The 26,045-nt window shown below is 41.3% G+C and overlaps 1 protein-coding gene across 2 annotated transcripts in view; it reads left to right on the top strand.

Moving 5' to 3' along the window:
- The window catches only part of MSN (moesin), a 38,776-nt gene that overhangs the window by 4,084 nt on the left and 8,647 nt on the right, over positions 1 to 26,045 (top strand). Inside the window, exons 2-6 of one of the 2 annotated variants that reach the window (XM_042886425.1) lie at positions 15,163 to 15,246; positions 22,358 to 22,453; positions 24,360 to 24,634; positions 25,047 to 25,130; positions 25,488 to 25,634. In XM_042886425.1, coding sequence (XP_042742359.1) covers positions 15,163 to 15,246; positions 22,358 to 22,453; positions 24,360 to 24,634; positions 25,047 to 25,130; positions 25,488 to 25,634 — 686 coding nt within the window. Of the gene's footprint in view, positions 1 to 15,162; positions 15,247 to 22,357; positions 22,454 to 24,359; positions 24,635 to 25,046; positions 25,131 to 25,487; positions 25,635 to 26,045 lie in introns of those variants that run through there. The other variant, XM_042886426.1, reaches the window with a different exon arrangement.

Raw genomic sequence — 26,045 nt, 5'->3', positions numbered from 1 at the left:
TCTAGCACTCTCATGTATTGAATTGAACTGAAAAGGTGTGACTGAGAGCTCTCAAAGGCCTTGCTTTGTATAGAAGCTGATTTTGCCATTGGTGAATTTCAGATGAGTTTGTACTTAGGAAGCAACAATGGCTAAAACATGCTGAGTGTGCTGTAGGACCAGGTTAACTAGCAGGGCTATAGATTTATATCTGTCGTGGGATGTTTATACCCTACCTTGCATTGTGTTCCTGGATCTGGCAGAAGTAGCAAGGTTTTACTTCTTGGGCAGATGAACCTGTTGGTGCTGATGATACTGAGCAGAGGCTTTAGTTCGTACTTCTGAGCCTTCTATGCTGCAGTTAAAAAGGTATTTTCGATAACCTTTGTGCTCACTTTGTTTATACATAATGCTAACATCTTACTTCCCTTTCTTATGGAAAGCCCTACCTCCAACTGTCAATGCACTGTGGAAGGCATCCATTACAGCGGTTTTAAACTGTGGCGAGGAAGGCCTATCCTGAGTGCCTGATCTAAACTGGTAGTCGTGACCTAGTTCGTAAAACTAAATGGCGTATTATTAGGGTTGAGTGCTTATCATATCAGACGTTCAATAGGATTAAATATTAGTTCATTTGATTTTTAATTCTTGGCTTTCTGGTTTGTTTCTTGAGCAAGAAGTAGTCTGGTAAGGTGCTTATAATAAAAGCCCCAGAAAAGCTTTAGATTTGCTACTTCTGTAAGAATCCTATGGGGGAAATAGTGCTTATTATCAGGGGACTGGTCATTACTTGCTTCTTGCAAATATTGTATCACTTTATCTCATTTGCAGGCAGTAATTTTTTTGGACCTGCAAGGGGGTGGCAGCACTTTCCTTGGGGGCAACTGCCTCATCTGATTAATCAACCCCTGATTGTTAATTGCAATTCTTGCTTTTCTCATGCAGCTGCTTTATAAGATATCTTAATATGGACTCCTTTTTTTGACAGGAAATGTTATTGTTGCCTCTAGAGGAAACTCATTTCTGTTGTTTTATGCATAGTGGTTGTGATATCTGGTCTGAAGTGAATTCCTCTTTGTGCAGAGCTTGTTGACGTCTCTAGACAGCTTCATAAAAGGCAGTTGGCAAACAGTTTCAAATACCTTCTGGGCACCTTCAAATACCAACTGGGTTGGGGGGGAGGGGAGAGGGGAAGAGGGGGAAGAGAATCCTTGAGTTGCTGGGATCTCTGCATCCTTTCTGATCAACTAACACCTCTCAGGGAAACTTGTCTGGCAGAGGGAGCTCTGGCCCTGCTCCCAGTTTTAAAGGAAACTGACTAAAAGCTTCCTCTAACTACGTCATCTCCTGCACTCTTTCCTGGCTTGATGCAGCTTAAACAGCCTTATTTGGCTGACTTTCTTTTTTTTTCTTCCTCTTTTTTTTTTTTTTTCTTCTGTGCCCAAGAAGTCTTCCCTGAATTTGCCCAATAAAGCTGCTGTCTGTGCTCAGGCATTGTTCTAAGGATTACAGTGGAGTGCTTCTAAAAGAGTTCCGAGATCTCAGTGCTAACTCCTGGACCCCCTCCCCCAGGTGTCTTGTTTGTCTGCCTTCTGGATGTGATGATAGTGGAAATCTACTTCCTCTGTGAGGAGTGTCCCTGCTGTTGCAGACACAATGATGGAAAAGAGGAAATCCTTCTCTGCCTAGGAATAATGGGGGACATCTAACTAACTGTTTTAAAAGAAGAGCAACTAGTTAATTGCTTTCTTTTCCATGGCTGTGTTTGAGAACAGCAAGGATTTGCATAGTGCAGCCAATATTGCTGTATCAAAGGAATTTGTTTTTATCCTATCAGAAATTTCTAGAGCAGGCTGAAGTCTCTAGATTTATGGAAAACTAATTTTGGGTTAACCTCTTTGTAACAACTTGAGTGCTCCAGCTGGAGAAACACATAGAAGTTTTTTAGAAGTTGTTGGCATTTTACCCTCCTTTCTGACTACAGTAGCTAACTGTTGGCTCTTACTGTATATAGATGGTGGAGTAAATACTTGGCAGTCAGGTAGTAACAAGATCACTGGTGACTTAGTGATTATAAAGACGCAGTCAACTGCAGCTGTTCGGAGGTTGAAAATCTGAAAATGCAGAGGTTTGGGCCTTATGTTTGCAAGAGGCAATTATATCTGTAGCAAATGTGGACACATGGCTTCCCTCCTGTGTATCTCTGAAAGGATATCTTTGCTTCTGCGAATGTGTGGTCTTCCAATGGAGTAGTGAGGCCATCAGAAATTTCTGGCCTATGTATTTTCATTTTCTGAACCTCTATTAATTTTTGATGCCTCTGAAGCTGCAGCTGTCCTGAGGAACCTACTCTCACATAGTCAGATGAAGCATGGGGGAATAATTTTCTGTTCTCATCCCAAATATGTTCACACCCAGGCATAGAAAAGGAGGTTTTTGGGGGGGCTGTACGTGGTTTTTTCTTCCCATTGGCCATGATTGGTTGACTAACAGCTACAGGCAAAAAAGAGAGGTGCCCCAAAAAGGAAGAATGAATGAAAAAATTCTGAATCAGATCAGTTCTGTGGAGTGAGGTGATTAGGCATGCTGAGAAGGAAGAGACGGTTTTTGTTTTGTTTGTTTTTTAACCGGTTCTGCATAGAGATAAAGAAATATCTGAAAAGATCAGAAAGAAGATAACTGAAGTAGTGAAGCACAATAGTGCAGACTGATCTATGCTCTCCTGCAAGTTTATAGCACTGCTGATCACTCTTAGCCTTAGCGAAAGGCTTCTGAAGAGGATGCTAACTTCAGCAGTGTACTGGAGTATAAATAATGCAAAGCTTTTATTTATTTTTTTATTTTTTTATTTTTTGAGATTAAATCAGTGTCAGACAAGCTTACATGCAGCATAGTGGAGAACTGTGCTTCTGTTGCGGCGTGCTTTCCTATGTTCTCCAGATATTCTTTTTTTAGGCAAAAAGAACGTCTTCCTGCAGACTTGAGCCATTCTTGTCTGTTTATCACTGGCTTCTCCTTTTCCCGTTACTAAGCCCTTATGACTTTCAACTTTCTTTTTCTCTGGATTAGGCGCAGTTAAGGTGGGGAAGTGACTAAGTAGTGGAAAAGTGCAATCAATCATTTAGTCACACCATTTAATAAATGCACTTCTTTTTCTGTAACAGAGTCCAATGAAACATGCAATTGTAGCCTAAATCTCTCCTTTCGGTATAGCTTTTGAGCTGTACTGAAATTCACTCTTGAGTGTTTGTTCTCTACTTTGTTGCACTATAAAAACTGACCTGACAGACAAATTTTAGGGTGAAGTGTTAGAACTCTCAACAACTCTGCTAGCCCCCTTGGTCTCTTTTTATTCATAATACCTTTAAGAATAAGAATTTTTTTTATCCTTTAAATATTCTACTCTGGAATAGTGATTAAAATAGTGATCTATGTATATTTCCTCAGTATACTGTATGTCCTTTCAGGCTGGCTACTTGATGGGCAGGATGGTTGTGGTTATATGTTTTTCTCTATTGAAATTCAGAACTTGTTCTAACTGGTTAGTACAGGGTAGCTATCTCTCCAGCAGCTTTTGTGGTCTTGCAGAGTTATCAGAATTTAAGCTGAGGAAGATCTCTGGAGGTCATCTGGTCCTATTTCATGCTCAGAGGAAGGCTGATATCAAGGCCGAATCACTTTCTAAGTTGGATTGAATTGTTCAGAGTCTTGTGTTTGTTGCAGTGAGACAGTAGTTCTTGACTTCTTCACACAAAGTGTGGAAATAATTGAATTTGGAAAGTATTATGTAGATGCCTGGAAGTTCTTAAGATTACCTTCAGGAGTGTGGAGGGATGGAGACAGTAGAAGAGCTATTCATTTATATCGACAAAAAAGAAAAAAAAAGAAAAGAAAAGGAAAAAAAAAAAAAAAAAACCAACCAAAACCCTATCAAAAGCAACCCCCTTTTTCTTTTTCTTTCTTTTTTTTTTTTTCTATTAAAAAGTTACTGAGTATACCCAGCTTGTCTGTTCAGTGTGTTGGTGCAGTTGATCTGCACAAGGTGTCTGTGTCCAGCAGTAGTCTAGAAATGGTTTCCCATAGAAAGCTAATCCTTGGCCACAAGATCACGTTAAGCTGTCAGAGCCCTGAGGCGCAGATAGCGATGATGCATTTCATCGGTGCTTCTTAGCGATGCTTACAGTACTGTTTCAGGATATGCAGCCCTGTAGAAAGCTGGGAATAGTTTGTTTCAGTAGCAGTTCACTGAGAGTCTGAAGCTTTGTTCTTTTCTTTCAGTTGTAGCAGTTACAGTTCTCTGTAGTGACAACCAGGCTTTACCAAAAAGTTACCAGATACTCATACTGCTCCAAAGGAGGCTCTGGGAGGCTGCATTATGGTGACAGGCCTCTTGGGATGGTGGTGTGACCGCACCCTGTGTGTGCTGGCACTGCTCTCTCCAGGCTGCAGCCAGCAGCTCTACACCCACCCTTTTGGGACACAGGGTTCTGTGTATTCTGCTGCTGTAGCTACTCTCTATATTAGGAAAGCTCAAGTGCTTGAATTATACAGAGCTTAAAATAACAGAAGGTACTTCAGCGATCACAAGCTGGTCTTTTATAAGCTATGTACAGTTCCACCAGAGCTATTGGAAACCTAAAATAGGTTGGAGAGGGAAGCAAATGTGGGTGGGGAAATTTACGCTTAAAGTACTATAGCTTCTTCAGGGAAATCCTTCATTTTAGAGAACTGTGACCTAAATAAGTGTAGAAGCAGCCAGCATGCGTGAGACCCTGTACTGAAAGGAAATTGCAGGATTTTCCTAGCTCACTGAAAATGATATAACTGAAAATCACAGGATGATGAAACAGCTTTACCTCACATTTGACTCTGCCTGCAGTTAAATTTGGAGGGATGGCTCATAGTCTGGGCAGTTGAATCCCACAATAAGGCTATGTTCTAACTCCTAGAAGTCTGGCTATTGTTCAAGATACTCAGTGAGCTCTGTGAGCTGGCCAAGAGCTCGAAGTGCCACACCCAAGCACTGCTTTGAAAGTCTGGAAAAGGCAGCTGCTGCATGTAGCTGCCGTTCTTGCTGATTATCAGCAAGCCTAAGAGCTGCACGTCTCTTGGTGGAAGAGCAGGGAAGCATCTGAAACAGCTGAGTACGTTTCTAACTTGTTCTTCCGAACATGAGAATCCTTCTGCAGAAGTAAGAGCTCAGTTAGAGAAGTGATCTTTGTGCATCTACCAGGAAATTCTCTTGAATGATAAGTGCACCTTCTGCGTGTGGCTTTCTTATTGCCCTGCGTTTCAAGTTACTGCTAAGACTGCTCCTGACTGTAGGTGAATTTGGAGACCTTTACATAGGGAATTAGTTGTTCAGTCCATTAACCTATGAACCTTTAGGTACTTAACATTCATGCGGTGTGCCTGTGTGGGTCACATTTGTTAGCATCCTGTCTTGATCTTGTTTTGAGCTCCTGCCAACAAGATTGCTGGCTGTAATTTTGGCAGGTGTTTACTGGATGCTAGGTTTGTAAAGCCTGTTGATAGTTTGAAAATGCATCTTGGCTACCAGACATGTCTTCTTAACACCTTGAACTATTTATTTTAGCTGCTAAATGGTACTTGGAAATCTCCTGTCTTTGAAATGAAGCTTGGAAGGAAACTTGGAAGGAAAGGACTAGACTAATGCAAGTTTAAGGGGCAAAAAGCTGCTGTCTAGCAGTCTTCTCAGAAAATCTGATCTGCTTCCAGTGATGGTGTTGGAATTGTTTCATGTGTTCAATTACTACAGTAGCAGCCAGGGTCATAACACTGATTTTAATGGGGAGGGTGAACCAAAACACTTGTTTGTAACCTGTAACTGGGATTGCCTGAGAAGTGTGCTCAATAGCTGTGAGAAATGTCACACCCACTGCTACAGGCATTTCAAACGCGCCCACTGCTCTGCTGAGTGCCGTTAAGTTGAAGAGCATTAATGAGGGATGTGGTTAAGCTCAGACATGTGAAGCACAGCTGTCAACCCCACTATTAGGGTAAAGAGGCCATAACAGGCATACATTGTTTCTCAGGAGAGTGGCACCTTCTAGCATGCACAGAACAAATTAAAAAATGACAATAAAAAAAATTAAGAAAAAAAGAAAAAAAACAGCAAACAAAAACCGAAGTTTGCTGGTAGCATGGCAGTCAAGTGATTTGTATGGCTAGATTTTGCTTTGTTTTCTCTCTGTAGAGTGAACTGTAGAAGGGGAGAATTTTTTGTGCTTAGTGTTGCTAGGCTTTTAGCAGCCATTGTGTTGAAGTACCACTGGTAGGATGTACCTGGTTACTCTCTGCTTGGCTATAAAGGAAGGAATTATATTCGAGTAACTTTAACTGGGAAAAGTGTTACTGAGGACTTTGGAGGAGGAGCTGTGTAGAGGAATTCCCTGTCTTTTTTTTTTTTTCTTTTTAATTGTGAACGACTTACTTGGTAGTAGTCTTAGGAAGAACTTCTACAGGAATAAAAGTTGCCTAAACCTGATCATTAATTAAACCAGGTAAACAATGCCCCCAGAATTTTAAAATTCTATGTTCTCCATCCCATTAACAGGCACTGATAAAGCTCTGGTTTGCTATGAGCTTGTGTTATAGTGTGTGCTTGCTAGCACTGTTGAAAAAAGCCCAGATCTTTGAAATACTGATTATGAGACAACAGAAGTTGAGGCAGAGTGAGTGGCTGAAGACAGCCTCTAAAGTGCGGGCAAGGTAAAAGTCAGCCCTTTTGAGCAAGGAACAGGCTTTTCTGAAGCTCTCTTGCGAGATCTGTCGATATGGTTTGAGGGAGACCTGAATTTTTAAAAAGAATGTCCTTTGAAGTTGTAAGTTTGGTTCACTACTTGGGAAAAAGAGGCTTCGGCATGTATGAAGACACCTGAAGTAGCCACCCTGACTTAATATGAGTACCAAATCTCTTGTCTGAGGGGCTTGTCCTGAGGATCCCCTCAGGTTCAACTGTTTTATCCTGTGATCTGGCTCCTTGGTCTATTGATCAGTTGTAAAGGGAGACTTCAGCAAAAAGCTAGCTTGTCACATTTTATCTCAAGAACCAGAAAAGCAACAAAGTACTGCTGTGTTGCTCTGCTCTGTAGGCACTACCTTTTCAATTGCAAAAGGTGTCTTTAAAGAGAGAGTTCTTTTCGTGGCTGCATTCCAGTTTATTTTTGACTGTATGAAAGAATTTTATTGTCTCTGGGATGTCAAATATCCAACTTGATGTCATTGTGGAGAAAATGGAAGAGCTGTGAGGAGATCCTTTGTGAGAAAGAGGAATCGAAAGGCAGAATATCTTGGCTGTGACCCTAGCACAGATATGTGTTGGTAGGTGAAAGATTCAAAAACTTGTGCCTGTCTGCAGTTTCTTGTAGCTCTGCTGATGAGGGTAGTTACAGGAACTAGTTGCTCTTGCCTGCTGCACTGCGGTACTGTCCTGTGCCAAGGACAGACTTTGTCCAACAAGAGGCTGTTCTGCTGAGAACCAGGAGTGCGAGTCATTCACTGATATGCCTCTTCACAGAACTCAGGTGCTTTTTATTTTACTTTTGTAGCCTGTTGCTCTCAGTTCTGCTGTACAGCTCATTGAATCTTATGGTAACAGGAACATAAGAGTTTTTGAACTATGGCTAACAAGTGTTTTCAGGAATGTGTAATTTAGAGGGACACTTGCAGATTCAATTAGCATAGAGGCTTTGCTCTTCAGCTAGAAAATTCCCACAGTAGGGCAAGAGAAGTCTTGAGGAGATGTCTGCCAACGTGCTGTATTGCTTCTGATTGTGATAGGTATCTAAATCTGCTGAAAGGGCACACGAAATAAGAGGGGCAGCACTCTTGTCAGGAGTAATGCAGTTTTCACTATTCTTATTAATAATTGGGCTAAAGAAGTGTTTTTGCGAAGTAGACAAGTAAGATATTAAATGTACAGTAAATACTGGTCATCAAAATGTAAATTATGTAGAGTTGCAAAGCCTGACTGCAAGCTTTTTTTGGGGGGGAAAAAAACAAACTTTGCTGGAATCCTACTTTTGTGTTCATGTGGTTGAATGACTTGCCTTTTAAATCATGGATTCAAATAATAGTCTTTTGTGGTAACAATCAAGCAAACATGTTTAGGGCTCTGACGCTATGGTGTGACAGGATTTATGTTAGGGTAAACAATTTAGTTTCCTTTTTGAATCTGACTACTTTAGCGTTATATTATGTACCAGATTTTTAGTGCAACCTCAGTCAGCTTCCTCTGTCCATTTCAAGAACAGAGATTGGTTCTTTCACCTACTGGATATGCTGCTTTCTATAAACCATGTGAGAATATTTGTATAGAAAATGCTAGTAGAGTGGCCCCCAAATCTGTTTATTTTGAACCCGTTTGTCAGATAAAGCAAAAGTTTTCTACTCTTCCAATCTCTGCATGGGACAGAGGACTTCTAAAAAACTTGCATGTTAGTCTCCAAGCACTAGAGGAGTGGGTAACCAGTAGCATGGGTATTGCTTTAGTGGTCGGTGTGCTCTAACGAGCTGTCCCTCTCTGTCCTGCTAGTGGTGCTAAATCAACTCCACAAAGTTGCATTTTGCTGGTGGGTAAAGGCAGAGTGTTTTCTGCACTGGTATCACTTCTCTTGGTGTCTCTACAGAAGTGAGGTAAAATGTCAGATGCATACTTGTGTCAGGGCATGTCTGGTTTCTTCCAGTTTGGGCTCTGCCTCCTCCACCCTTTCTCAGTTCAGTTTCTGCGAGTATAGTCTTGAAAGCTGTGAACTTTCTCAATCTTGACTGCTGTCACTGCAGCTCTACTTCCTGTGGCATCTTTTTAGTCTTGCTGTTCTCAGTAACTTGGTTTAGGACCTGTGTGAAAGCTGCAGAGTCCGTCCTGCCTGGGGTGTGTCTGCTCCCTGCTGGAGTTCTGCTGATGAGCTTAAGGTTATGAAAAGGCCCTTTAAGACGGCTGGAAGGGGGCTGGTTTAATTAAATGTAATCCCTTTAGAAATTGCAAGCACTTTCATATGACCTGAGTCCAGCTTCCACCCTAACACAAAGGACCTAGGTTTGCCTTCAGAAGCGTGCTGGTACTCGGAAAAGAGCCGGATGTCTGTGAGTATTGCTGGTGCTTCAGGTGGGGGGGCGTTACCTCTGATGCTCTTTCAAGGCAAAGCAAGGTGCTTCAGTGTGCTCTGTGGATTGCTGTATGACTCCTGTCCTTCCGGCAGGGCAGGGGGCCAATAGGCAGGGTGGCAGGGCCCCTGTTAGCTCATCTGTGCAGCAGGGAGTGGAGTATACAAGCCCTGAGAAGCATCTGTAGTCTCAGAAACACTTGCATGTTTTGTGGGAGTGTGGCACAATTCTAACAATACTTACTTACACAATTGTTTTCCAGTCATAACTGGTGCCACCAGTGCATGTTGCTAATTGAGTATCTTTACCTACAGTAACTGCTGGGTGAGAAGATGCTCTGAAATGCAGAAAGCCTGCACTGTAGATTAATGGTTAAGAGTTGGCCTGGGATTTCTTTTTTTAAAATAAACTTACATCTTTTCCATAACAGTCAAATAATAAAGTATGACTTTTCCCTAATTAAAGTTATGCAGCTTTATCCAGAAATTATCCTCTTGGTGTCTTAAACCTGGAAGACATTAAAATGTGAAGATTGTGGCCTGCAGACCAGCAGTATGTAATAGCCTTACATTCAGGAAATCCCAGGGAGAAAAGAAGATTTAACTCAGGATCTGGGCTTTGTAGAGGCTGATACTGTGTTATGTTGGGGGCCAGAGAACTGGAGGCAGTAGTCCAGATGCGGTCTCATAAGAGTGGAGTAGAAGGGAGGAATCTATTCTCCTGACCTGCCAGTCACACTTCTCTCAATACAACCCAGGATATGGTTGGCCTTCTAGGCTGCAAGCACATATTGCCAGCTCATACTGAGTCTTTCATCAACTGACACACCCAAATCCTTCTCCTCAGGGCTGCTCATGAGCTGTTCTCCACCCAACTTGTATCTGTCCTTGGGATTTCCCTGACCCAGATGCAGCACTTCGCACTTGGCCTTGTTGAATTTCATGTGGTTGGCATGTGCCCACCTCTCAAGCCTGTCCAGGTCCCTCTGTATGGTGTCCCTTCCGTCTAGCATCTAAGCTGCATCACTCAGCTTGGTGTAGTCTGCAATCTTGCTGAGGATGCACTTGATCCCACTGTCTGTGTTGCCTACATGGATGTTAAATAGCTCTGGTCCCAGCACCCATTCCTGAGGAATACCACCCTTCACCAGTGTCCACTTGGATTTTGAGCTGTTGACCATAACTCTCTGAGTGTGACCACCCAGCCAATTCCTTCTTCAGTGAGTGGTCCAGTCATCAAATCCATTTTTCTCCAGTTTGGTAACCAGGAGTCTTTTATGTACAGATACAGACTGTCATCTTAGCCATGTAGTTGCAGCAGGTTATTATAGTTGGGCTCACTTACAGACTTGCAAAAGAACACTGATCATTCCTGCTAGTAGAACTTACTGGGAATCTGAGTGGAGCAAAAAGTGAGACTTGAAAGTGTATGGGCAATCTTTCTGAAAAGACGTTGGAAATAGATGCAAATAGATTGTAGTGGCAATCTTTAGTTGTGCTTTGACTGGTAAAGCAATGCGAGTCCTCAGATAGAGAAGAGGAAGAGTTGCTAGGTTTCTAGCACTTTCCTGTAGCCATTATGAAATGAATCAGTTACATTTTGGCTTTTTTTCTTGAGCACTTTTTAGGTTAGTTGGCTTTTGAAATGTGTGTGCTCTGTGCTTCTTTTGAAATGTGATGAATTTTCTTGTAATGTGCAAGATGGCCTTATCTAGAAGCTTTTTATACAGTATTAGCTGTTAGTAGGCAAAATAATCTATTAAATGATAATGGAAAGTCAAAAGCAGCCTACTTAAAGGTCATCTACCTGGGTAAAAATTCTACTAGTTTAAGATCTAAGCAGAATTTTGAGGGTTGGAGACACTTGGGTACAGCAATTATAAATGTAACACATTATAAATGATGGAAATTCAATTAGTTGCTTTAAATAGAATTTCAGTGTAACTTACTGTTTTAGAATAGCATTTTTAGTAAATCTGCTACTGATGAAAGCAAGTCCTATAAACACATAGAGGCCAATGACAGTGAAGGAATTTTGCTGATTGTACCACGGGATCTTTTTTTACTGTGTTAACAGAGGCATGAGTCTTAAAATTAGTAACAGTTTATGAAATTTACAAAATCCTTTTTGGATAAAGGAATGTGGGTAATTGCTGTCACTGGACTTTGTAATCAGTGGCAGGTAATGTCTTTTTCTCACTGTATTTTCTCCTGTTGCTAGTGTTGGAGAAGGATGTGCCTCGCCTGCCTGGTATGGCAGAGCTAGAACTGTGTGTGCTCAGCAGTCCAAGTCAGTTACACTCAGAAGGAGTGTTTTATTCTATTGGCAGACTGCCCTCAAATGAAGGTATTGATGAGCAGTTGGACGCTTATTACAGTCTCCACATCTGACTGGCTGTCTTCTAGTGTATTCTAGTTCAGTAGTTTTGTTATGTTCTGCCTGGGAAAAGCAATCAAGTTTTTCAGGCAGAACTTGTCTTGTTATGGGGCAAAGATTGGGTGCCTGTAGAGGAAAAGGGCTGTGCAATAGAAGTAGAAACAAGACTGTGTCTTAATTCAGGCATAGCACTACACCGTTCCTGCAGTTACTTGGAGGACAGGCTTTTATTCTTATTTGGGAACAAATCTGTTGTATATATATTACAATTATTTGTTGACAGGAAGACAGACCAATGTGTACTGCTTCGTAGGTGCTAGAATATTTAATCTAGGAAAACCTCACTGGATGGTTTAGAAATACAAATCTTAATACTAATGAATCCTGAGTCTTTTCTTGCTTAGAATAAGCATGGATGCTAAATTACATTAATGGTTTAAAAGTACTTTGGCGGAGTAATTCAAGGGACAAAGCAAGCATAAAAGTCTGAATTATGCTGGGACAGATTATTCTTTCCTCTGATAAAGCATTTTGTGTACGTCTTGTCCTAGTTCTGTGTTAGACAGTACTCAGTTGTGCATGCCTTAGCAGAGTGGTTTAACTAAAGATAGTATTTTGAATGAGGAGAATGCAGTTGATCATGCAGTGTCTGGCATTTACTTGCCAGGTAGGCAGTGTGTAGGTCGAGTAGGCAGTTTCTGGTGGTTTCTCTCGGAGCTGCAGTCAGAACCCATTAAGGTGAAGTGACCAGGAGTTGAATTGTCGTGGGGCATCTTTTAGAACAAAGCTCCCTCCTTGGTGCTTTTTTCCTTTTTTTTTTTTTTTCTTTTTTCTTTTTTTCCCCCCCAAATGCTTTAAGAACTGTGTTTCTATAGCAGTACTGAGCAGAAGCAAAACACTCCCATGAAGCTGCATCTGCTCTGAAGCACTGTCAGGTTTCTTATCTGCTAACTGGGAATGGAGAACAGTACCTCCCACTGCTTGTAACGGTGGAAACTTCACTTTGTTTTTCCAGTTCACAACAGCTGGCTTAAAAATACAGCTTGGAAGCACGTGGGGGGTGGGTGGGGGGTATGAAACTAGAAAAACAACTTTGGATTTTTTTGAGGTGGTGTTACATCCTGGGACATGCTTTCCCCCTTTGGTCCTTGAGAGCAGTATGCTATTTGTTACAACTTTGCGCAGATCAGGGAAGCTAGAATTACTGGGGTGCGGTTCTGTAAACACATGCCTGTTTCCTGTGGTATCTTTGCTCATGCTGTATTCTAAAAAAGTGTATACTGAAATTGCAAATGAATATACCCTGTTTAAGACTTCTAAACCTTGAATTGCTACTCATCTTGGGCACGGAGAGCTACTATTAGGAAAGAAGTCCATCTCTTATTACTTAATGTATTAATTGAAGGGTGATAACACATCGGGAACTCAAGTATGTTTAACTGAATGACAGCTAAGGAATTCTACTGATCGTACCATGGGACCTTATTTTACTGTGCTAACAGAGGTGTGAGTCTTACAAATAGTAACTGTTCATGAAATTCACAGAATCATAGAATGGTTTGGGTTGGAAGGGTCCTTTAATATCATCTAGTTCCAGCCCCCTGCTATAGGCAGGGACACCTGCTAGACCATATTGCTCACAGTTCCATCCAGTCTGGCCTTGAGTGCTTCCAGGGAGGGGGCATTTGCAACCTCGCTGGGCAATTCTGTGAGGATACTAACTGAACCAGCTTTATTTTAAAACTTATAGAGCAGAGCTGAAAAGTAATTCAGGCACAGGTTGCCAAGAGCTGCCATAAATGTTTCTGATTTCTGGTACTTCCACTGTGCTCAGGTACTTCTGCATTTAATCACTTATGCAGGTGTTGTCAGCCAAGGGTAGCTACTGCATTTTTGTCCATTAACAGGAGAACCGAAAGCCTATATATTCTTTTCATGATAGCTGGTATGTAAGTGGATTAGGTGAACAGAAGGGGCTTTAAAGCAAGCAAACAACAATCTGTTGCTTAATGACTTGTTTAACCCAATGCCTTTTAGACATAATTTATGGATATCTTTGTTCTTGCTGGTATATGTCCTAAGGAAGGCAGATGTAGAAGCTGACACTCCTCTGGTGCAAGAAACTGCTTCTAAGTACAAGTAGCAAAACTGGTTTGGGGCTCTCAGTCCTAACAAGCATATCAAATGATTCTGTGCTTACTCTATCTTTTTAGTCTCTGGTGTTACATTGTCTCTGGTCACATTGTTAACTTACAGTATAAATGGCAGTTTGAGCTCTCTTACTAAAACTGTTTACAGCGTACCTTTCTAACCCCTGAAAAGTGGGTAGGGTAAGAAGGTGGATTACACTGGAGAGCAAATAAATGAGGGTTTAGTGATATACAGCAAATTGCTGTTGGCAGGGAAGAGAGCTGCAAGAGTAATGCCTGTACACTGGGGTTTTGTGCACTTTGAATCTTGTCTGTGTACCTTCACATTTTCAACCTTTGCTCTACTGGAGAAGTGTTAAAATGGTTTTTGTTCTTAAAATCTTTGCAGCTTCTTTATGTTTTTCTTTTTTGGAGTATAAACAAGCAAGTAGAAATGAGCTCTCAGAAATCTCAGTGTACTTGAAGACTTGGCCTGGTTAGAAGTTAAGTCATCTGTGTGTCCAGGAGGGAGTATTCCTACATCTAGGAATCTACGAAATATTCTGATAATGTGAAGTTGTAAATGGAATCAGCCATGTTTTAATCAAATGTTTGAGATAAGAAGCGTCTGCTCTTTATCTCTTGTTCCCTGATAACTGTCGGTGAAAGATAAACAGGTATATTCTTGCTTCTGTAAAATGAAATTATAATCTTGCTTGTTGCAGTTTTCTTGCCAGTTTCATTTCATGGTGAGAAGCTTGTTACTAGAGTGTATCATATAATATTTCTTCTGAAAGGCAATTCATTATCTCATTTCCTTTTGCTTAAGGTCTTTTTAATAAATTTGGCTGCACAGTAAGGTCACCTAAAACATTTATTCACTGTTTCTAGATGTTTCACCTCCCTGAGAGAACCAGGTGGTAGTATGCAACTACATAGGGATCATTCTACTGGTTTGTGAAGTGCCTGCTCATACTAGTGTCTTAGTTCAGCATGTGTTCTTTTTGTCTTCGCATGTTATTCTATCTTGTTTGCTTTCTACTCATAGCCCTTGAACAATATCAGGAATTGTGCCTTATAATCTCCCCAGATATCTATGGAGACTGGAATAATATTGTCCTGTACCTACTACTCTTCTGCAACAGGTTGAGGTTGTTTTTGCTTCCAAGAACTTTCTTGATATTTATCCTTCATATGTTCTGAGGTCTGAGACATCTTTGCTTTGTTGAATGATTCCAGGATTTCCTACACTGAGAAATACAACCTCATCAGCTGTAAATGGCCCTCTCATATGTTATCAGTATGTAGATTTGTATGCAAGTTGCATCAGGCAGGATGTACACTAGGACATCTGAAAGCTATGCTCTGTGAGCAAGCTGAAGTGGTGGGTGCTGGGAACACTGGGCTGTCTGGGCAGGTGACTTTATAACTGCTGGCAGTGGAGTTTCTAGAAGCCTGGGAATGGGTCTCTGGATGGAGGCAGATGATGTTTTTCATTATTGTGTAATGTCAGTGCATGTATTATAATGATGTCTGTTCTGTTTTCCAGATCAGTGTGCGTGTTACCACCATGGATGCTGAGCTGGAATTTGCCATCCAGCCCAACACTACAGGGAAACAACTCTTTGATCAGGTAAGCAATGGAGCTGCAGAAGATCTGAAGTTGATGCTAGTGTTGTGATTCTGACAACAGTTTCTAAGGGCTTCCAGTATTAAATGACAGTGTGTATAGCAATTTTAAGAGAACTCAAAAATATGAAATGACATGCTTTTTTCAAAACTACTGTTTGGGTTTTTTTCTTTTTTTTTTCTTTTTTTTTTCTTTTTTTTTTTTTTTTTTTTTTTTTTTTTTTTTTTAGAATATGTTAGGAGCTTTTCTTACTTTCACTAAACTGTATTGGTACTGTAGTTCATAATTTGAGTTGTGGCTGCAGATATCTACTGCTATCCAACTCATGAGATCAGTTTTACAGGGCAGCTACTGTTAAGCTTGGCTTACTTGCAAACATTGTGCAATTGATTTCAAAGAGAAACTGATCTAGAACAGGATGGTCTTAGCTGAGGTTTCAAACATTGTTGCAGCACTGTGCACACAAAGTGATATTCTATGCTCCCAACACAGCTTGAGGGCGATACTAAGAAAAGTTATGTACTGTATTATATTGAGCCTTCATCTAGGTGCTTTAGCCTTCCCCTGCATTCACTGACTGGGCAAGGTTCTTTCTACTTTGGTCCAAACAGAAAGAGGGAGACATGCAACCCAAGTTTGGAGCAGCTGAAGACAGACTTAACTGCAGCTGCTGAAACTTTGACAGGCTCCACTGTGTGTTCCTGCTGTAATCCTGAAGGGCATATCTAGGCAACTGTCTAGCCACTCAAAGCATCTGTGCTGCTCGCAAGTGACCTAGTCTCTTCCTGTAGACAGTCAAGGCTTTGTGAGGACACTGAGGAAAAAATCAAGGGTTTCCTAATCAGAGAAGAATCTGAGTAATAAGTTCATGGCTTGAAGGAAAGTAAAATGAATCTCAGATTCATGACCAGATGAAGGAACTGCCAGACCAGGTATGCCAGGTATGGCCGTGGCTTGGTAGTGCTAGGCATTCTGGGACCAGCTCTACCCTGAGCCTGTCTTAATAAACAGAGAAACTAAAGAGCAGACCCACCTGTAGAGGTCAGCTATTTCATGTGGGGATGGAGAGCCTGATTTTTTATTTTTTATTTTTTTATGTTTAACCACAAACTACTTTCCCTCATACTCACCTGAATGATTCAAAGCTAGATACTATATTGTCCTCTATAGCACAGCCCTGGAATGCAGTAGAGTGAGATTCTGTGGCTTAGCAAAGAGTGCCCTTTTATGATGGGATAGGAAAAAAAGGCTTTCAAAAAAGTTCTGTGCTGCAGTGTAGTTTCTCAGCTGTTTCCATGTAGCTCCAGTATATTGAGCCCTGTGTGATCTCAAGACTCTCGCAGTTCTTTTGATAGATGGAATTTAGTTCTGGATTCCATTGAGAATGCATGTGTGCAATGTGGAACTCCACCAGTTAGTTAATGAAACCTTATTCTATTAAAGCTTACATGATATACTCCTAAAATCATCAAGAGATGAACTGAATTTTGTAATTTTATTTTATTTATTTATTTTTTGGAGAAGTGCTTCTTCAGTTGGATGCTTCCTGTAACTATTTTTCAACATCTGATTTTTGGCATTGTGTAAACAAAGCACCAGGTACGAGGAAGTGTTGCTGCTGAAGTCAGTAGTGCTTTAAATCTGCATAAATTTTTCAGTCTGCTCTAGACCACCTGTAGCTTTTGCCTCACTGGACATTTAGTACAAAATGAAACTGTGGTGTGAAACTTGGACTTGAACAGCTTGTCTGTGTTTGTGATGCTTGTAATCGTTTTTCCTGTATGGGAACTTTTCATCTCTTAGTAATTGATTTCACTCCTTTGTGAACAGCTGCATGTGTGGAAGAGAGAATTTGTCCACAGTCAGAATTGCACATCAAGGCTGAAAATTGCTGGGATAGGGGTGCAAGTGCTTGTATGCTGTAGCTATAGGCTTCTTACTGTTGCGTATGTTAAACATAGCTCTCATCTTCACTTAATCTTTAATCCAGTGCTCTGCTTTACCCCCATTGTCTCTCTTCGTTGCTCTTTAAAACAAATACTTGTTCACTCTTAAGAGAATTTAGGAGAAGTGCAATCTTGTAGCTTATCCAATTCTGGCTTGTCATCTTCATAATTTTTTAATACTTTCATCTGGCATGTATCTGATAGGTTCAAAATGGCTGAGCTATTTGTGTAGATTAGTTCCTCTAAAGGGCTAGCCCAGGGCTGTTTTCCCTGCTGATGCTACTAAAGGGATCTAAGCAATGATTGCTGTCTGACTAATGTCTGTTCACTCTATCTCAGTTTCTATCCTGAGGTGGCCTTTGGTCTCTTGCTAGGATTTACAAGAGCGAAGTGAGTGTTAATTTCCTAGCTCCCTTAAGCTATGAGGTGCTCCTGAAATTGCTAATCTAGGTTTTGTGCATGATGCTGAATGTGGAAAAAGTGTCTGCCATCATCAGGGTTTTTTTGAGGGTAGAGAGAGTTTCTTTACAAAGCAACCTTATGTTTTTGCTGCTGCAGTACATTGACCTCCTGGTGTGAAATCTGGCTTCAACTCTTTCACAGAAAAATGTTTAGATACCCAGAATGTTTTTGCCCCAGAGTGCCCTTTCGTTTTGAGTGAGTTGTGAGTTCTGAATTAGGCAAGAAGCAAGCAAGTTTTACCAAGGTTTTTAGTTACACATCTGTCTTGGTGCACGCTGCTGGCTTTGTTCAGCAGTGTTTAGGTAGCATTTGGTTCCACCCACTGTGTCTAAAGGGAGAATAAATATATCTATCCCAGTGTAGTGATTACCTAATCTGAATAAGGATTAAAAGGACTTCTTGAAAGCTAGATGATCTCTTCATGAGGAAGAGCAGTTTGAATCTGGAGAGAACGTTCTGCACTAATAGTAATTAAATGGACTTCAAGTAGGGATGCTCCTGCCTCACTCTCATGCTTGGCTAAATTCTGAAGTAAACTTATGTACTGTTATCTTCTCTAATCAGATACCTTGGAGCAGAAAAATCCTTATGAATTGATATATAGGGTAGTAACATCATGATCTGTACTAGAGATCTACCTATATCATCCTGTTTCCAGTGCTTGTATAGCTGTAGCATTAAATAGCTTATGCTGACAAAACTGTTAGTTGAGGCAGGAGGCCTATACCAGCTTGTCTTCAGCAGCTCTGCTTATGTGCCTCTTAGTGTCACTTGCTGAACTGCAGTGCTTACCAACTCACCAGGAAAGCCAGTAGCTCTGTGAAGGATGAATGTGGTCTCCGGCTGTAGTCATTAAATCTTCTATTTTGAGCGCATATGTAGTATGAAAGCATACTCCCTTCTTCTATATACCCAATCAGCTGCACGTGGCAGCTTCTCAAACGCTTTTTTTTCTGATGCTTTTGACCTTGGATTCTTTTGGTTTCTTGTTCTTTCCCCCTTGAAAGCCTCTTATTTCTTCTAGCTTCTTGTAGAGGCATCTTAGCTGTATGCAATACTAGACCTATTGAGTGGATAGTACAATGGATGGGTGGCATCTCTACCAACCTGATGGGCCTTATGTCAGTGGTTTTTTGTTTTTTTGTTTTTTTAAACAATTGAGTAGTGGTTTCTAAACTATTTAGTCAGTACTTCTTTTTCCATCCTACAATGAACTCTACTTCTCTGACTGCAGATTTTCTTCTCAATGACTTGCTTTGTGCTGTCTGAGCCTACAGTTGACCACAGACTTCAGACTGTTCATTACTAGCTTTTAGACATCATAGAATCCAAGAGATAGTGACCTCAGCATGTCATGCCAGAATAAACCTTTAGAGTAAGCAAAAACACCATCTCTCTGAAGGCAACAGCTGTCCAGTTAAGAGCTGTGAATTCAAGTACAGTTTAAAGTGGAATGTGACACTAGAAAAGCTTTCTATTAGTTCAGATTGTGACAGCAAATTGTTGGCCTTCCCAAGACACTTTCCTGGGTATGAGGTCAGCACCTGAAGCAAACAGTAATGTCAATGGCTCCATTTACTTCTTTAGAGGATAAGTTACTTTCAAGCATTGTAGCTAGTCTTGGTCAAAGTGCCATTGTTCTCTTCCCTTCTCAGATTTGCTGGTGGTTGTTGTTGTTGTTGTTTTTGCATGTTAGTAAGAGAGAGATTCAGCTAGTGCACACAGCATCTTTCTCTTGGCCAAGTCTAGATTTCACAGAGTTGCCTGGATTACGTTATCTGAAGTTTTGGTAAGGTCAGCTTATACTTTAAAAGTACTACTCTCTTTAAGAGGTGGAGGGAGTGCTTCTGAGATGAATATGTAATAGTGCTGAACTCTCTGAGGAACCTGGTTCTGCAATTGAACTAAGAAGAGGAATTTGTATTTTTTTTTTCTTTTACTTTTGTGAATTCTTATTTCTACTCCTCTCTACTCATGCTTCATTTTGGACATAACGTGCCTGAATACTAGCTGAGTCAATGCTGTATTCAATTTTGAAAAGTAATTGAGAGAAGGCTTCTCCAATCATGATCATTGCAGGATATAAAGCCAAATAATACCTGGGCCTGATAGAGATCTTTTGCTTGTCTAATCCATGGCCTAATCAAGGAAGGACACTTGTGCAGTGGCACAGAGGTTTTCAGTGGCAGTGAAAGCAGGATAATTAAATGACATTTATCTGCAAAGTGCCTCTTTTACTAAATTGAATAGAAAAACTATGGCATATTAAACTGCAGATGAGGTAGATTAGCCAGGTCAGAGCAGTCCAGCAGTATTGTTTGCAAGCAAATTTCTGTCAAAAATACTTGACATGCCTCTCATGGCCTTTTCATCTTTGGAAAGGACAACAGGCAATGTTCGAGACATGTAGTATTGTGGATGCTTTGTGATGCTCTATCCTTTGAAGCAGGAACTTGAAATGTCTTTTTTGCTTGAATACTTTGCTTTTGTCTTTGTGTAAATATTGCTTTCATGCTGGATCTGCACTTGTTTGCATGTGTGGTGTATTTCCTCCAAAATCATCTAGTCCAAATGTCTACCTACCACTAATATTTCACTACTAAACCATGTCCCTTAGAGCAACATTTAAATATTTCTTGAACACCTCCAGAGATGGTAACTCAACCACCTCCCTGGACAGAGCCTGATCCTGTGCCTGACCACTCTTTTAGAGAAGAAATTTTTCCTAATATCCAGCCTGAACCTCTCCTGGTGCAACTTGAGGACATTCTCTCTAGTCCTGTTACAATTTATGTGAGAGAAGAGGCCGACACAATCTCCTTTCAGGTACTTTCTGCTTTCAAGTGGACAGCTGTAAGGTCTCCCCTGAGCCTCCTCTTATCCAGACAATTTTCCTAGGCTGAGAACTATAGCAATCTTGAACAGTCATCCTCATGCTAAAATCTACATTTAAGAGGTCTACTTGTGGCCCTCCTTCTGCTGTGAGACAGCTCTTAATGGCAAGAACAATAGCTGGGAAGGAGACTTGTGTTTGTGGAGGGGGAGGTGAGAAAGCCATGCAGACCTGAAAAAGTGGAGTTTTCCTGTAGAAAACTTTTTAGTTCATGATAGTTTTGCTTTCAAAATTGAACCAAATATCCTGTTGAAGCTGAGGTGGAAAGGACTGTCTCTTGGTAGAGGCTACCATCATCTGCCTTTACTTTCAGGATGAAGGCTGAATGGTACAGATCCATGCTCAGATTAACAAGCCACCATGTGCCTTGCTTTACATTTCACATAATTCCTAGAGGAGGAATTGCAGTGCATTTTAGTTTGATTTAGTAGCCGACTGGGGCTGTGAAGTTCTTGTGTGTGTGCTGTGCTGTCTCCCCCTCTCCTCTGTCCAGACCATTGTTGTCAATGCAATTGCTGTGCAGACTTCTGCTGTGGAATAAAAGTCCTTTTGTGCGAGGCCTCAGTGTGATGCCATTCAGCTCCTTGCTGGCAGTTCAGCTTATTGAATTCCCAGGCTTAAGCTGCAGACAAATGAAAGTGAGGCAAGCAGACACATACAGCAGTGGGGGTGAGCCTCCATTCCATTCAAATGTTAATATTGCAGAGAACAAAGCTTTTCTTAGGCTCTAGGACAGCCTTTCTTCCTCTCTTTCTACCAAGAGTTTTCTATATATATACAGCGAAATCTAATGCTTTTTTGAAACCCTCCTTAGCTGGATGCATCCCACTATGTGACATGTGTACGTGAAGGGTTATCAGACCTACATTCTTTGTTTAACGTGTTATTTAGGCCAGCTCTCCATATTCAGGCAAAGATAGGCTGAATAATTTCATGGACTTGAAGAATAGTGTATAGTCTATGTGGCCTTATGTAGGTTGTGTGTGTGTGTGTGTTTCTAATAGCATGCAGCTGCTGAAAGCTTTTTTTTTTTTTCTGCCATGATACTACTTCTGTAAAGCCAGCAGAAATGTCTGATCCAAGCCCTAAATAATTGAACTAGTAATATGTTTGCAGGGACCCCGTGTCCTTAATTTTGTGGCTTTACAAATCTGGACTCCACATAAAAGAGAATAGAGCACATCTTTAGGAATCAGCAAGGAAGTAACTTAAAAGAAATTAGGGAATTAGAGAGGCATCATGTAAATCATGGGACAAGGCAGGACTAAATCTACCTCAACTATTTGTCAAATCCTTTAGCCTCTGTAGGAGGAAAGCTGGAAGCAAGCGCGGGGGGTGGGGGTGGGGGGGTGGGGGGTTGAAAAGCAGTACTCCAGGTACAGTGTTAGACCTCAAGATAAGTGTTTTATCCTTTCTCCTCCTTTGTCTGGTAGTGGAAGTTAAAGGTCGTTGCCCTGTTTGCAGGCATAAGATCAACTCCAGGGTGTCCGGGAAGGATGTGAAGGAATTTCAGGTTTTAGACTGAATGAACCCTATAGCAGGTGTGTCTCAGACTTGCCAGAGCACAAAGTGGTGGCCTTGTGCTGGTGAACTTGCGTTATAAAAAAAATTCTCTCTCCTTTCTACCAGCATTATATTGCAGTAGTCTTGCCCTCCCCCATGATGCACTTTTTTTTTTTTTTTGTGGCAGGGGGTGGCAGAATGCTAGGGCACTGCTTGTCTCTGCTCATCTGGACTTACCTCAGACAGGTTTTCTGCTACCAGTGAGATCAGCCTGTCTGGCCATGGCTCTTGCTAATTATCTTTATTGCAGGTTGTCAAGACAATTGGTCTGAGAGAAGTCTGGTTCTTTGGACTCCAGTATCAAGATACAAAGGGATTCTCAACGTGGCTCAAATTAAATAAAAAGGTATGTTTGCTTCAATCTCTCTTTTGTCTGAAGTTCCCTTCTCTTGGAGGACTGGAGCAGACTCTGTACTTCTATCAGGGATCTTGCTTCTTTACGGACATGAAGTTACAGCAAGATTAGGGAGTTGATACCACCTTCCTTCGATTGTTAGAGTCATAGAAAGGCATAGAAGGGACCTTAAAAATCATCTAGTTCCAACCTAAGATTGCCGCTCACCAGATCAGGCTGGCCAGGCCCCACACAGCCTGGTCTCAGTCACCTCCAGGGATGGGGCAGCCACAACTCTAATAGGCAGCCTGTGCCAGTGCCTCACCATACCCTGAGTAAAAAATTAAAAACAAAACAACAACAACAACTTTTTTAAAAAAAAAAAATAGGAAAAACAAACAAACAAAAAAATAAAACAAAACCTCCTAGTATAATCTAAATCTCTCATCTTTTATTTTAAAACCATTTTCCCTTGTCCTACTGAACCACATAAACAGGAGAGAGAACGGTTTTTTTATAAGCTCCCTTTAACTACTGGAAGGCTGCAGTGAGGTCTCTCCGAAGCTTTCTCTTCTTCAGACTGAACAAGCTTATCTTCAACCTTTCCTCTTAGGAGAGATGCCTCAGTCCTCTGACAATCTCTGTCGCCCTCTTCTGAACCTTCTCCAGCAGCTCCATGTCTTTGTACTGCTGGGGGCCCCAGGCCTGGATACAGTATTCCAGATAAGGGCCTTAAGAGGACAGAGCTGAGAGGTTTAATCCTCTCTCTAACTCTGATGCCCCTTTTGGTGCAGCCTGGGATACCACCAGCCTTCTGAGCTGCAAGTAAACACTGTTGGCTTGGGTCAAGCTTTTTGTCCACCAGAAGCCCCAAGTCCTTCTCCATGGGGCTGCTCTCAATAAGTTCTTCTCCCAGTCTGTACATATAATTGGGATTGCAGCAATGCAAGTTTAACTTTGTGCACCTGACCTTGTTGAACCTTATTAGGTTCGCATGGTCCTACTTTTCAAGCTTGACCAGGTTATTTTGGGTGGCATTCTTTCCTTATGATCAGCCTTCAGCCTTTATGTACAGTTCCAACAAGATCCTGGGATGTGTGTCATTGGGTCCCATAGACCTGTATACATTAGTCTTATCAGGCAGTCTCAAACTTGCTGTTATGCTACAGCAGGAAGAATTTTACTCCTCCAACTCTCACCTAGAGCTTCAAGGGCATGAGAGATGTGGGAAGCCTGTGAAGACATAGGGAGCTGCGTACAAACATGCTGAAGAACTTTACAATAGGGATGATGGAGCACTGTAGCAGGTTTCCCAGACAAGCTGTGGAGCCTCTTTCTATGGAAATACTCAAGGCCTGGTCTGGGTGCCTACCTGTGAGACCTGTTGTAGGGAACTTGCTTCAGTGCTAGGAGGAGGGTTGGACTCTGATCTCTTGAGGTCCCTTCCAACCCCCTCCAATTCTGTGAAGATTGAGGCCAGGAACTTGTTGAGTACCTCAGCCTTCTCATGACTGTTGCAATTTCTTCCTTCTCATTTATCACATTCCTTGACCATTGTCTTCTGAGCAGTGTACCTGTAGAATCTCTTGTTATTTTACCACATCCTTTGCTAAGGTCAATTCCGTCTGTGGCCTGACTTTCCTGATCTCATCTGTTCATGTCTGGACAGCATCCTCTTATTCTTCATGGGTCACACGTCCCTATTCCCATCATACAGTCAATCTTCCCTAGCCTGCAAGATCTGTTAACTGCCCTTGTAACTGTTAATGTGATGCTCATGTGAGCATCTTGCCCATTCATATTTGTGTTACAAAGGGTTTTTTTTCTAATGCATGCTTGTCTTCTCTTTCTGACCATTAATCCTGCTCACTTTCATTTGACATGTTAGCTATAAAATCTGATACCTCTGTTGCTCCAGGTAACAGCACAGGATGTACGCAAGGAAAGCCCTCTTCTTTTCAAATTCCGAGCCAAGTTCTACCCGGAAGATGTGGCTGAAGAGCTGATCCAGGACATCACACAGCGCCTGTTCTTCCTCCAAGTGAAGGAGGCAATTCTGAATGATGACATTTACTGTCCTCCAGAAACAGCTGTCCTACTGGCTTCCTATGCTGTCCAGTCCAAGTATGGAGACTTCAATAAAGAAGTGCACAAGTCTGGTTACCTTGCTAGTGACAAACTGCTCCCACAGAGGTATGAGAATTTGTTCAGTTTTAAAACATCTTTGTGCTAAGATGTTTGGAATTTTTTTGGAGTCTTAACCAGAGAATTCATAATAAGATATAGCCTTGGGCCTCTCTTAAAGATCCTATTGCTGCTGAGGAAATTGTAATTGGAAGTAGTTGGAGAAGCTCTAATAAAAGCCTGATAACGTAATGGTACAAGAAGAAACATAGCTGAATACAGCTTGTTATTTGTCAGAAGCCTTGAATACTCTACTGATGTGTCTCTGCCTAGCCTTATAAACCCATATTTCTGGAAATGTTTTTTGTGTTGGGAGCTGTGATGTCTATGGAGTATTTAATGTAGCGTTGTTCTGGACCGATGTGGTGGTGTGTGCATAAATGCAGTGGCTGGTCTCAAAAATCCAGTGTATTCTTTCTAGAGTTCTGGAGCAGCACAAGCTTAACAAGGACCAGTGGGAGGAGAGGATCCAGGTGTGGCATGAAGAACATCGAGGAATGATTAGGTAACTGATGCATGTGAAACTGCTTTATTTAAGGTAGTGTGATATATGCTAGTGTATACTGTATGAAGTCGCACAGTAATCTGCAGCTTGCTCCAGCATGAGTTAGCATTCATCAGTTTATTCTACTGAGAGTAACTAGGCCAATGTGCCTCTGACCTTGATAGTCCATGTAACTGGCTGATGTTAGTAAAAACAAAACTGGACTTGCAGAGCTTGTTCACTCTTGTCTTCAAGGATGATTCTTGGAATCTTTGGCTAGTCTATTGCTGTTCTATCTGTGTAGATAGTCAGCACCTTCTTGATGAAATGGCTTATTGACTTGAGAAAGAATATCTGCTTTCTTTTTGCATAATACAGAGAAGATGCTGTCTTGGAGTACCTAAAAATAGCACAGGACTTGGAAATGTATGGTGTGAACTACTTCAGCATTAAAAACAAAAAGGGCTCTGAACTCTGGCTAGGTGTAGATGCTCTTGGACTCAACATTTATGAGCAGAATGACAGGTAATAAATCCACTCTCCTCATCATTGACTTCTTGTCCTTTTCAGTGTAAAGGTAGTTAAAAGTAATTGTTAATCTGCTCTGGTATTTTGCTCTTATACTGAACTCTGCTGCTTATGTGTCATTCTTAGTTGTGTTTTTGCTAGAATGCCCCATAAAATGTGCTGCTTAGGAGCAAAACCCATGAGACACTCAAATCTTACTAAGCTAGTTTTACCTCTATCCTTTGTTTTCCTGATGTGGATGCATTCTTCAGCTGTTCTCCATTTAATCAAACAGGATTGGAAAACTGCTCCCTAGTTCATTTATCTGACCAATTTTATTTGCTTATTCCAGTCAACCTGAGAGTACTGAAATATCACGAGGGCAGGTTTTTCAGAATTTTGAGCTTTATGTTGTAGTTCAGGAATTTG

This window comes from Lagopus leucura, unplaced genomic scaffold (assembly GCF_019238085.1).
Source record: "Lagopus leucura isolate 7727_CA_CO unplaced genomic scaffold, USGS_WTPT01 Super-Scaffold_100057, whole genome shotgun sequence".
Classification (NCBI taxonomy): domain Eukaryota; kingdom Metazoa; phylum Chordata; class Aves; order Galliformes; family Phasianidae; genus Lagopus; species Lagopus leucura.
The sequence above is the reverse complement of the archived record's forward strand: the minus strand, read 5'-3'. Positions and strand labels throughout refer to the sequence as shown.